The 12,435-nt window shown below is 38.7% G+C and overlaps 1 protein-coding gene across 3 annotated transcripts in view; it reads right to left on the reverse strand.

The window, feature by feature from the left end:
* TUBGCP5 (tubulin gamma complex associated protein 5) overlaps positions 1-12,435 on the reverse strand; it is a 103,687-nt gene that overhangs the window by 18,454 nt on the left and 72,798 nt on the right. For 2 of the 3 annotated variants that reach the window (XM_046009117.1, XM_046009116.1), the window contains exons 12-16: positions 11,263-11,378; positions 9,452-9,720; positions 8,306-8,504; positions 7,280-7,468; positions 6,305-6,487 (exon numbers count right to left, since the gene is read on the reverse strand). In XM_046009117.1, coding sequence (XP_045865073.1) covers positions 6,305-6,487; positions 7,280-7,468; positions 8,306-8,504; positions 9,452-9,720; positions 11,263-11,378 — 956 coding nt within the window. The remainder of the gene's footprint in view (positions 1-6,304; positions 6,488-7,279; positions 7,469-8,305; positions 8,505-9,451; positions 9,721-11,262; positions 11,379-12,435) is intronic. The other variant, XM_046009118.1, reaches the window with a different exon arrangement.

Genomic DNA, 12,435 nt, shown 5'->3' on the forward strand with positions numbered 1-12,435 from the left:
GGATTCGTGCCTCACGTTGAGGTCTTTTATCCATTTCGAGTTTATCTTTGTGAACGGTGTTTAAGAGAATGGTCGAGTTTCATTCTTCTACATATCGCTGTCCAGTTTTCCCAGCACCATTTATTGAAGAGACTGTCTTTTTTCCATTGAATATTTTTTCCTGTTTTGTAGAAGATTATTTGACCATAGAGTTGAGGGTCCATATCTGGGCTCTCCACTCTGTTCGACTGGTCTATGTGTCTGTTTTTATGCCAGTACCACGCTGTCTTGGTGATCACACCTTTGTAGTAAAGCTTGAAATCGGGTAACGTGATGCCGCCAGTTTTGTTTTTGTTTTTCAACATTTCCTTAGCAATTTGGGATCTCTTCTGACTCCATACAAATTTTAGGATTATTTGCTCCAGCTCTTTGAAAAATATCGGTAGAATTTTGATCGGAATGGCATTAAAAGGATAGATTGCTCTAGGCAGTATAGACATTTTAACAATGTTTATTCTTCCAATCCAAGAGCATGGAACAGTCTTCCATCTTTTTGTGTCTTCTTCAATTTCTTTCATGAGTGTTCTGTAGTTCCTCGAGTACAGGTCCTTTACCTCTTTGGTTAGGTTTATGCCCAGGTATCTTATGGTTCTTGGTGCTAGAGTAAATGGAATCGATTCTCTAATTTCCCTTTCTGTATTTTCATTGTTAGTGTATAAGAAAGCCACTGATTTCTGTACATTGACTTTGTATCCTGCCATGTTACTGAATTGCTGTATGAGTTCTAGTAGTTTGGGGGTGGAGTCTTTGGGGTTTTCCATATAAAGAATCATGTCATCTGCGAAGAGAGAGAGTTTGACTTCTTCCTTGCCAATTTGGATACCTTTTATTTCTCTTTGTTGTCTGATTGCCGTTGCTAGAACTTCTAATACTATGTTAAACAAGAGTGGTGAGAGTGGGCATCCTTGTCGTGTTCCTGATCTCAATGGGAAGGCTGCAAGCTTTTTCCCATTGAGGATGATATTTGCTGTGGGTCTTTCATAGATAGATTTTATGAAGTTCAGGAATGTTCCCTCTATCCCTATACTTTGAAGCGTTTTCATCAGGAACGGATGCTGGATTTTGTCAAATGCTTTTTGTGCATCAATTGAGAGGACCATGTGGTTCTTCTCTCTTCTCTTATTGATTTGTTCTATCACACTGATTGATTTGCGAATATTGAACCAACCTTGCAACCCAGGGATGAATCCCACCTGGTCATGGTGGATAATCTTTTGAATGTGCTGCTGGATCCTGTTTGCTAGGATCTTGTTGAGAATCTTTGCATCCATATTCATCAGTGATATTGGTCTGAAATTCTCCTTTTTGGTAGGGTCTTTGCCTAAACCATGGAAGTTTTAAGTGTAACACAGAGGTGGCGAGGCAGCCTTACAACCAGAAATGGAAAGCACAGTGTGTTATTTATAAATTAGTCAGTTCATTCCATGTCACAGGCACTGGTTAGTATTTTTTTAGATTGTAAGTTATGTGCCTCTACTGCGTACTTAGTAGGCACTTACAGAATACCTTGTCAGTCATCATGCCAAGCAGGTGAAAGAAAGTCAATCCCCAGAGAAAATCCCAGAGCAGACACATGGTGCTGCACCAATCCAGGCCAAGCAGGACTTTGTAGGACAGCAGACCATTGCCAGGCCATGCAAATAGAAGAGCATAAAACTGGAGGAAGCGGGGCGCCTGGGTGGCTCAGTGGATTAAGCCGCTGCCTTCGGCTCGGGTCATGATCTCAGGGTCCTGGGATCGGGCCCTGCATCGGGCTCTCTGCTCCGCCGGGAGCCTGCTTCCTCCTCTCTCTCTGCCTACCTCTCTGACTACTTGTGATCTCTCTCTCTGTCAAATAAATAAATAAAATCTTTAAAAAAAAAAAACCAAAAAACTGGAGGAAGCTATGAAGCAGGGAAAGTATAGCTCTTCAGCAAACCAGAAATATTCCAAATTCCTGAAATGAAAAGTTTGGTAGGAGAATATGATGTGTCTGTATGTGTACACATACTAGAATTGAGGCTGGGAAATGAACCAGATAGTAAAACTTGCCCTCTCATGAGAAGGAGCTCAGCCCATCTGTTACAAGGAGCCAATGAGCCTGAATACAACTGGTGGTTGGAGTTGCTGTAACACGATAGTCACTCTGGTGGCCCTGTCTGGGTCAAATGGAAGGGACTGAAGCTGAGACACAGAGTCAGGAGGTGTCAGGGAGGAGCTCTTGAGTAAGCACTGAGCAGTAAGGGGAAATGTTACCTAGGACGCAGAACTGAACAACCAGGGAGGTGTGGGAGCTAGGACAGAGGAAGGAATCTAGGGCGAGCCACACTGCTTTTGGGCGTTGGGATGAACAATGGTGCTTGACAATGATGAGCTCAGTTTTGGATACATGACATCTAGTGTAGGCGCAAGCTGCTGCCTGTGCAGGCACGGGGGCTAAAGGTACTAATGGTGCATAAGGGGTCCCTAAAGCCATTAACAGGGACTGGAACTGTCCAAGGCAGGAGTACTGAGGCTGTGCCAAAGGCAGGTGGGAAGCACGAGGCCCAGAGAGAGATTACAGAAAGAGCAAGAGGGATGTAGAAGGCTTGTAAGGCAGGGATTCTAGGCAGGGCAGGGGAGCAGCACTGGCACTGATGCTGGAATTGAGAGGGAAACTGGAGGGCCAGACTCAGCAAGCCTGAGGATGCAGACCGCTGCTTACAACATATGGAAGCCACAGCGGAAGGGTTGGCTCATTTCTCCTGAATTATACTAGGAATAGAATGCAATCTCAATAAAAATACCATCAGAGTTTTTGTTTTGGTGGAGCCAGACAAGTTGACAATAAAGTACCTTTGGAAAAATAAATAAGAAAAGCCAAGAAAGCCCTATTATTAAAACAGGATGTTATCGGCACATCAATAAACAGAACAGGGAAATAGAATGGAAAATCTAGAAAGATACTCAAGTACATATGAAAATTTAATGATAAAGGGCATGTCAAATAAATGCAGGAAACATGGATTGTTTTTTTAAAGGAGTAAGTGATGGGGAAAGAAAAGAAATAAGTGATGGGAACAAATCAGTCATTTAGAAAAAGATAAAACTAGATCTATTTCTCATGTTTTTAGCTGGATAAATTCCAAATGGATCAATATCAAATGTAAAAACAGTGTATTCAAGTTTAGAAGAAAAGATGGGTGAATTTCTTTGTAACCTGGGGAAAAAGTAAAACCTTTTTTAAAAGATTTTATTTATTTATATGAGAGAGAGAGAGAGAATGAGAGAGAGACCATGAGACAGGAGAGGTGAGAGGGAGAAGCAGACTCCCTGCTGAGCAGGGAACCTGATGTGGGACTCAATCCCGGACCTCCAGGATCATGACCTGAGCCGAAGGCAGGTCATGCTGCCTAACTAACTGAGCCACCAGGTGCCCCAGGTAAAACTTTCTTAACTCAAAACCTAAAAGTACTAAGAGAAAAGACTGGTAAGTTATAGAACTAAAAAAATCTGTATCACACAACAACAACAAATTATTATACCATAAGCAGAATGAAAGGACAAATGTCTAACTGGGAAACATATGTAATATAAACAGCTTCTAAAAATGGAGAGAATAAGAGACCAGTAACCTGATATTAACAGAAATGGTGGCAAAAGATATGGATAATTTACATTAAAAAATTCAAAAATAAACATACGGAAAGATGATAAAGTTCACTCTTATTAGAAAAATTAAAATGAGGGGTGCCTGGGTGGCTCAGAGGGTTAAGCTTCTGCCTTCAGCTCAGGTCATGATCCCAGGGTCCTGGGATCGAGCCCCGCATCGGGCTCTCTTCTCAGCAGGGAGCCTGCTTCCTCTCTCTCTCTCTCTGCCTGCCTCTCTGCCTACTTGTGATCTCTGTTTGTCAAATAAATAAATAAAATCTTAAAAAAAAAAGAAAAAGAAGAAAAATTAAAATGAAAACTATACTGAGATACTGTTTCTCATCAGACTGGTAAAATTCCAAAAGTCTGACAACCTATTCTGTTGGTGAGGCTGTGGAGAAAGCCACTCTACACATAAGACAGTCCATATGAAGAGAAATTTGGGAATAGCTAGCAGAATTATATACACATTTACCCTTTTACCCAGCAATCCCATTCTAGGAATATATTCCAAAGTTACACTGGCAAAAATATGAAGTGAGATGTACAAGACTACTCAGTCATTGCAGATATGCACAGCAGAAGAACAGAAACCCAAATGCCCACCAACAGAACAACTGATTGAAAGAATACAGTGGAAAGCCAGTCAGCTGTAAAGGAGTAAGGACAAGCTCTCTAGCTTATAAATGGAGTGGGTGGGAGATACATTAGTAACATAAGAAAAATAAAGATGCCAGAGTGGGCAATGCATGTTACCTTTTGTATTACATGCAACAGTTGCCTAAAGGAAAGGGAGGAAAAGGGCAGAAACAGAAACAGAAGACAGATCTTCCTAGAAGTACCACTGTACCAATGATTTTAACTTAGGAAATATACAGCTGTTTACATAATTAAAAAACAAAATTGAATCAAGAAATAAAACAAAACAAAGCAGTTCCTAAAAGTAGAAAATAAACTAAAGCAAATGAACTTGACCCTATGTTAAGTTGGTGGCATAATCACATGGGGAATTATTCCAAGTGACCTTGAAATAAAATATTCTGATGATTTGACAGTGTAGGAAGAGAAAAGAATCACAAACAGTAATTTCAACTCTCAGTGGGCTTGTTGCTATTATGGTTACTTTGGAACTATTACATATTATAGAATTAAAAAAAAACATTAGTTATGTCAGTGTGTTAATAAGCACTCAAGAAATACAAAGAAAGAAGTAAAAACTAAGCTTTAATATAAACTGGAAATATCAATATGAAATTATGATTAATTTATTTTTCCTACACATTCATTTCTCTCTTCACCGAGAAAACGTAGTAGTACTGACAATCCAATGCTGATGAATACTCTGGCACCCGATAAAGGGCTTTTTAAGCCACCAAATAGATGGGTCCAGTGCTCCTGGGAAAGGTGTACAGACCTAAGGCGGAAGGTGCACAGGACAAGCCTGTACATCTGTCTAGTCCTGAAAGTAAGGACACTCTGAAATTACTAGGGTCATATGAAGGGGTTCCCTCTGGGTAAAAATGCGAGTCTGAGCAACAAAAAAAGAAAAACTATAATAGACTGTGGCATTAAACATAACAAATCCATGAGTTTCTGCTGGTAGTGAAAAACAACTTTTCCTTCTTATGAAAAAAATCCAGCTGTTAGTCTGCTTTTACTAACCATACAATTGACAAAAATTCTGCTTTTATGGAAGAATTAAAGGTAATAAATAAGGAATGAATCCACTAAGTAGTAGCTTGGTAACCTGGCATGGCTGTGAGGAAAAGAATGCTTTGTCTGGCATGTCACGTTAATTATTATGACTACTATTTTTGAAGGACCAGTGAGGGAGCTGAGAAAGGGAGCTAAGGAAGAGAGCTGAGCAGGGACATGGGGAAGGAAAAAGGAATGCCAGGCAGTGTAGAAGATGAGTCTGCTTCACAAAGATCTGGTGGTACCAGCCCACAGACCTGGGTGAGTTGAATGTTCAGCAGGCAGACTGATATGGAGACAGGGCTGATTAGCTCCACAACTGGTCATAAGCTGACATAACAGCTTGAGAGAGCCACTAGATCACTAAGGATGACATAACAGTCTGAAAACATGCAATTCCGTCCAGTAAGTGGTGGAATTTATTTTCCACTCCTAAACCTGGGCTGACCTGTGACTCGGTTTGACCAATAGCATGTGGTGGAAGTGAAGGTCTATAAAGCCTGGAGCTCAGGTCTCAGCAAGTCCTTAGGGTTTTGTTCTCATTGTCTCAGAGGATCGCCTAAGACTCCTATGTGAGGAGGCCAGCACAGCTGGCTGGAGGGCAAGGCCAATGGAACAGAGAGATGCCACACCCAGTGGCTAGCACTGACTCCAGTCTTGTGAGAGAGGCCATGAAACCCTGACAGCCTACTTGGCCTCATCTTACCATCTTTTATTTAGTGGGCAAATCATTTAGCTATCTTCTGCTTCGGTTTTATAATATGAAACATAATACTGCAAAATTCATAGGGTTAGTGTGAGGATTAACTAGTATATGTAAAAATTCGTAGAAATAATATATGTAAAAATTCATAGAACAAAAATTCATAGAAGAAAATACACATATGTAAAAAAAATAGAATCTGTTGTGCATGGATAATTTTATATTATTTAAAATAAAAAGGTGCCTCCTATATTTTACCGTGAACTATCTTCAGGATACCGTTGTCCTACTGCTTCTTGAAGCTGGACATTAAGAAAAGACACATTCTGCCAGGTTTCCTTTTCTCTTATTTTATCAAAAATCGATGTATAGAAGTCATACATGGTATCTCCACCTTCCATTAAGAAAAAATTCCTCATGGCTTGCAAGTACTCAACCAACCTAAATGGAGAGAAAATAAGCGACAGAAAGATCTTATACTCATGAGACAGAACTCTGGACAAGTACCAGTTTTTGTAAACTACTAATTTTGAAATAGGTTTACATTCTACATTTAGTAAAAACAGAAACATTAACAACTTTTTTAAAGAGTTATAAAATAACAAAAATAGTATATGGCTGCCTTTAATAGTCAGAAAAAAATAAATTACTTTTCTATAACATTGAAGAAGGATAGGAAATATCAAAAAAGTAAAATAAACTAAAGTTAGTCCAAATCCTGCTATTCATAGTGAATTTCTATTGTTAATATTGGGGTATTTCTTTCCCGTGTTTTTTCCTATGCATTAAAAAATATAGTTCCCACCATATTATATATTCTGCTTTTTAAGCTTTAAGAACATTTTACATTATTTAAAACTCTGGATAAACATAATTTATAACATGAACTTTATAAAGTTCATACACAACATGGATATACTTTTATTTAAAGAACTAGTCATCCATTACTAGATAATTTCATGTTCTTCCCTCTGACAGCAAACTCTCTGATGGGTATTTTTGTGCAACAAGCTTTTTCTGTATTACTTTCAGGACAGAGTCTCAGATACAAAGGATTAAATTTTGCAATATAATGGTGTGAAACACTGATGATTAGTTGATTCTCTCAAAAGAAAACCGTTTACTAAATATCCATTTCCTACTCAATTAAAACTAACAACTTGAAATATAGGTTTTAAAATAATTTCAACTGTTCTTAAAGTACAGTAAGCTATCTAAACTACTCCCTTATACCTGTAATCCTTTTTTAGAGTTCGCATGAGGTTTCCACAGCACTCTAGGTATTGCTTATCAATATGAGGATAGAGGCAAGATCTCAGTGTTAACTCAAAAGTCTGGCACGTCACAGATTCTGATGATCTATCCACACATATATCTCCACCAGCAAACTTCTCATGAAAGTCACTCTGTTCCAAATACAACCTTTAAAAAAAAAAATGTGAGTCTCTTTTTATGAGCTGCTGTCAACAGAATTCCCTTAATCAAAACTTCAGAGTCCCATTTTTATATTTAGTGTTAAAATACCAACTATTACAGAAAGAAACTTTTCACCCCAAAATATCCTTCAATGAAAGTTTTTCAGCCACTTCTGCCTTAAGGGTCAAGTACTGGGTAGGTCTTTTTTAGCTACCTGGCCTCAGGCAGTGAAATGGCCGTTAGATAATAGGGTGCTGTGTGGGTATTAATGATTTACTTCATTAGGCTCTGCACCTAAAAGCACCTAAGGGCCAAGATGCATTTTAATCAGGGAGTGTGTGTGTGTGTGTGTGTGTGTGTGTGTGTGTGTTTGTGTGTGTATGTGATGCCTGCACACGACCCAGACTTTCAGAAATATCTTTTGTTTGAGCAATGGCAACTCCCAACAGATATAGGGCACATGAAAGTCTGAGAACTTTAACAAACAAGGAGACCAAATTGAATGCAATGTCTTCTTGCACTCTATTCATTAGAAAAGATAAGCTACAAAGGTTTTTTTTTTTTTTTTTTTAAAGATTCATTTATTTGACAGAGAGAAATCACAAGAGAGGCAGGCAGAGAGAGAGGAAGGGAAGCAGGCTCTCCGCTGAGCAGAGAGCCCGACGCGGGACTCGATCCCAGGACCCCGAGACCACGACCCGAGCCGAAGGCAGCGGCCCAACCCACTGAGCCACCCAGGCGCCCTAGAGTCGAAAAGCCCTACCCGGCAGAAATAAATGGTTACTAAATAGAAACTGCACAGATTCTATTTCAATCATCCCAAATCTTGCAGGTATACATCACCTTGCAAAGTTAATTGCCAGGAGTGGATCGTGAACATCATCCAGTTCAAGATGTCTTTCAGCAATGGACTGCATCTTAATTAAGTTCTCTTTGGTAGCCTGCTGCTCAGTAAGGACCTGTGCAGTAGAATCTTCTCCATGTCGAAGACGTGACTGTACAGATTCCAGAAACAGGGTATATAAGCTTTTTCTTTCTGCATCTGAAACATAAAAAAAAAATGTACAGTGAACTGTGTTCTGGTATATAATAGTAAGTAATGTTAAGAAGTATTAAGTAGTTTTATCTTAATATAGCCTGGTATTTTTCTTTAGCCTTTGAGAGTCTATCTCTGTTTCTTTACTTCTATAGTACAGTACAACTAAGTAGTTTTATATCCTGTTAGACAATTGTCAAGTTCATAAACATTCAAAGTATAAGCTAATTTTTTTTCTGAACAGAGTAATAACCTAAGCAGAATCCTTAAAGGTTATCACTATAGTGGATGGCACTATGATTGATACAAACAGGAGTCATAATTTCACTGGGGAAAACACTTCTGGCAGTGGCCCTGGAAGCTGATTACATTTTATTATTCAGTCGAAAAGGAAATATTCGGCAAAGTGAAAATATTATTTAAATAAAATAATACAAAGTAATGTAACATTAAGGTGATTTACAAACAAATAATTAAGGTCACAAGTCTATCAAGTCTTTTTAGTCAGTTGATAAAACTTGAAGTATACTACCTAAATCATATCTAGATTTTCCCAAAATCTACGATCAAGTCTGAGTTGTTAAACCAACAAATTCCTATCTACCAGGGCTTCTATTTATGGTCCTCAACAGCTAAATGCTATGCTGCATTAAGAAATGCCAGAAAATTATTTTTTAAAGGACCAGTTTTAAGGAATCAAGATTAAGGAAAAAGTATGTGGAACTTATTATCACTGCTATCACTGCCTTTGAAACACAGTGCTAAAAGTTTCCAGTGAGGACAATCTTTTTAATCAGGAGCACTAATTTGATCAAGGGCATAATTTCCACAAAAATAAAAGGCTTTGATAATTTTCAAACTACAAAATAATTACTATCTATCTCAGGATGACAAGAGTAAAGAGAGAACAGATGCTTGAATGCTGAGGGATACAGGAAGAAGGAAACTGCTACCTCTGGCTGTGTCCTGGGATGTGGTGCTCTCCACACACTGCAGGTTCTTCAGCAGCTGCATTGACTTGCCAGCCATAATTATCTGCTTAAGGACAGGTTTGAGGAAGGACACCATGGTATGCTGCCTGCTGGAGGGCCCCTGGTCACTGCCAGAACTTGCACTAGCATTATCACTCATTTTTTCTTCATTTTCTGTCCTTTCCGATACACTGTATAGTGTATAAGTTGCATACCAAAAGTCTCTGTGATTTACTGGAACATTTTTGTTTCTATAGAGATTCAAAAGAATTATAAAATTCAACTTTTCTGCCGTAAAAACAACAATATGTCTGTTCTAGCTGAGAGCATTGCCCAGACATTCCAAAACACAGTAGTATCTATTATTAGTAAAATGAAGCAATCTTCAGGCAAATGGTGCAGAGGTTTTATTTGACTTCAGTTCAACACAGAGAAGTGGATAAATACTCTGAATGGCATGGGTGAAATTTAACTAAGTAGAAAGTTTCCTGAATTGGAATTAAAGAAAATATGATTACTTTGATTCTCTTTACAGGTGGAATAAAAATTTACCTATTTTGTCATTTCTTACAAAAATAATCTCTAGACTTCTCTTTTTCTCTACATATATATATATATTTTTTAATGTAGGCTCCACACCCAGCATGGAGTCCACCGTGGGGCTTGATCTCAAGATCCTGAGATTAAGACCTGAGCTGAATCAAGAGTTGGACACTTGACTGACTGAACCACCTAGGTGGCCCTCAACATAGATCTTTTTTTTTTTTTAAGAAAATGATTTTATTTATTTGTCAGATAGAGAGCGAGGGGACAAGCAGGGGGAGCAGAAGTCAGAGAGAGAAGCAGACTCCCGCTGTGCAGGAAGCATAATGCAGGACTCCATCCCAGGACCCTGGGATCATGACCTGAGCCAAAGGCAGATACTTAACCAACTGGGCCACCCAGACATTCCTCCACATAGATTCTTAACTGAACTGCTTTTAACAATGAAACAGTGCTCACTCATCCCCCTTTAAGAACAACCAGAATCCCATTTTCACAAAAATTATCATGTAAAATCAATGAAAAACAATATAATGTCAGACATGACTCAGAGAAGGCCTGCTAATTTATATGAGCACTGCATAAACAGGGTTACCTTTTCAGAGCGGTAAGGACTTAATGTTCTCCTTCCTGATAAGTTAAATGGATAGCTATCCATAAAAACCATATTATCTAAACAGGCTGCGTAATTTAAAATTGAGTTAAGAGAGTTCTACACATTGCAGTTTGTATGATTCTGTTCAGAAAAATCAATTTACTGAAGGGTAAATCATAATAAATGAATCATGATTTTCCATAATTGTTTTATTTTAATATTATACTAAGAAGGTTAACAAAAAACCATAGCTAATTTGGAGAAATAATATTTTTTGTAATATTTTCATATCTTTTATCCTGTCGATAATTTATAATGGGAATTAGTTGAAGCCATTTGATATCACCTAAATTCATTCTATGGAAAGCAATGTGCCTTTTATAGTACCAGCGAACCATAAACACACTACCACTTAAAAAAAAAAGAATTTGCTAAGAAAAGCTGTAAATGGACATTAAAATTTGGAAACTATTTTTGGTACCTGACATCTCCTATAAAAACGCAAAAGAACTTGTTTATGGTAAAAACACAGCTCTGTCACTCACACTGGTTTCCCACAGTATTACCTGAACTAACAAAATTGCATGATTTTCCTGTGAGAGAAAAGAGGTACAAGCTGTGCCCCACACTCCCCAAGCTGTGCGTGGGACCTGACCTCTGGATGATGAACTCCCTTGCGCAGTCACATAGGCGCCCATGCACGATCCATTCATCCACAATCTGTAGGTAGGGTCGCACCGTTTCCACCCAGAGAGAGAACAGCAGTGAAACCTGAGGACAGAGTCAATCTCAGAACTCCCTTGTCTCTGGATAAAATGAAGTTTAAACATTTCTGATATACTTTTTTTTTTTTTTAAAGAGAGGGAAAGAAAGAGAGAGAGCATGTGCATGAGGGGGCAGATACCGAGAGGGAGACAGAATCTTGAGCAGGCTCCATGCAGAGCATGGAGCTTGATGGGGGTGGGAGGGGGGTTGATCTTAACAAACCTGAGATTATGACCTGAGCCAAAATCAAGTCAGATGCTTAACCAACTGAGCCATCCAGGCACCCCTCTAGAACACCTTTTAAAAAGTGATCGGATTTCTGTTTTTTGACACAAAGAAAGTAAAAATCCAAAACATACCCTATAAAATCCTTATGAAAACTCACCTAATATGAGATAACCACATTGTCTATAGTCCATACCAGGACTCTCTTGAGAGTGAAAGTTAAAGAGGGACAACAGCTCTAAGCTGGATAATCCAAAATCAGGTACAGCTACCCTATCTAACATACGCTATTAGCAAAATGTCCATTAAGAATGAGGAAATGAGAGATACTTGGGTGGCTCAGTCAGTTAAGCGGCTGCTTTTAGCTCAGGTCAGGATCCCAGGGGCCTGGGATCAAGTACCATATCAGGCTCCTTGCTCAGCTAGGGAGTCTGCGTGCCTCCCTCTCCCTCTGCCTGCCTTCTCCCTCTGCTTCTGCTCTCTCTCTCTGACAAATAAATAAAATCTTAAAAAGAATAAGGAAACGATTTCATTTTACTATAGTTCCCAGTAGGAAAAAAACTGCATAGCTGAAAGAAATCAACCTGTTTTATACTGAAGTGCAGTACCAAAATGGTGAGAAAACAGTTATATCAATAAACTAGGAAAGACCTAAAATGTGTATCCAAACAAACATGCAGCTTTCTAGATTATATTCTCTTGAATTTTTAAAAAATTGTGGCCAAAAAGAGTAACACAAAAATACACTATCTTCACAGACCTGTACCCCTGGGGATAAAAATACATTACATGTTTATAAAAAAAAAAAAAATTGGAAGGGGAGGCGAACCATAAGAGA

The sequence above is a fragment of the Meles meles genome, chromosome 6, assembly GCF_922984935.1.
Source record: "Meles meles chromosome 6, mMelMel3.1 paternal haplotype, whole genome shotgun sequence".
NCBI lineage: Eukaryota > Metazoa > Chordata > Mammalia > Carnivora > Mustelidae > Meles > Meles meles.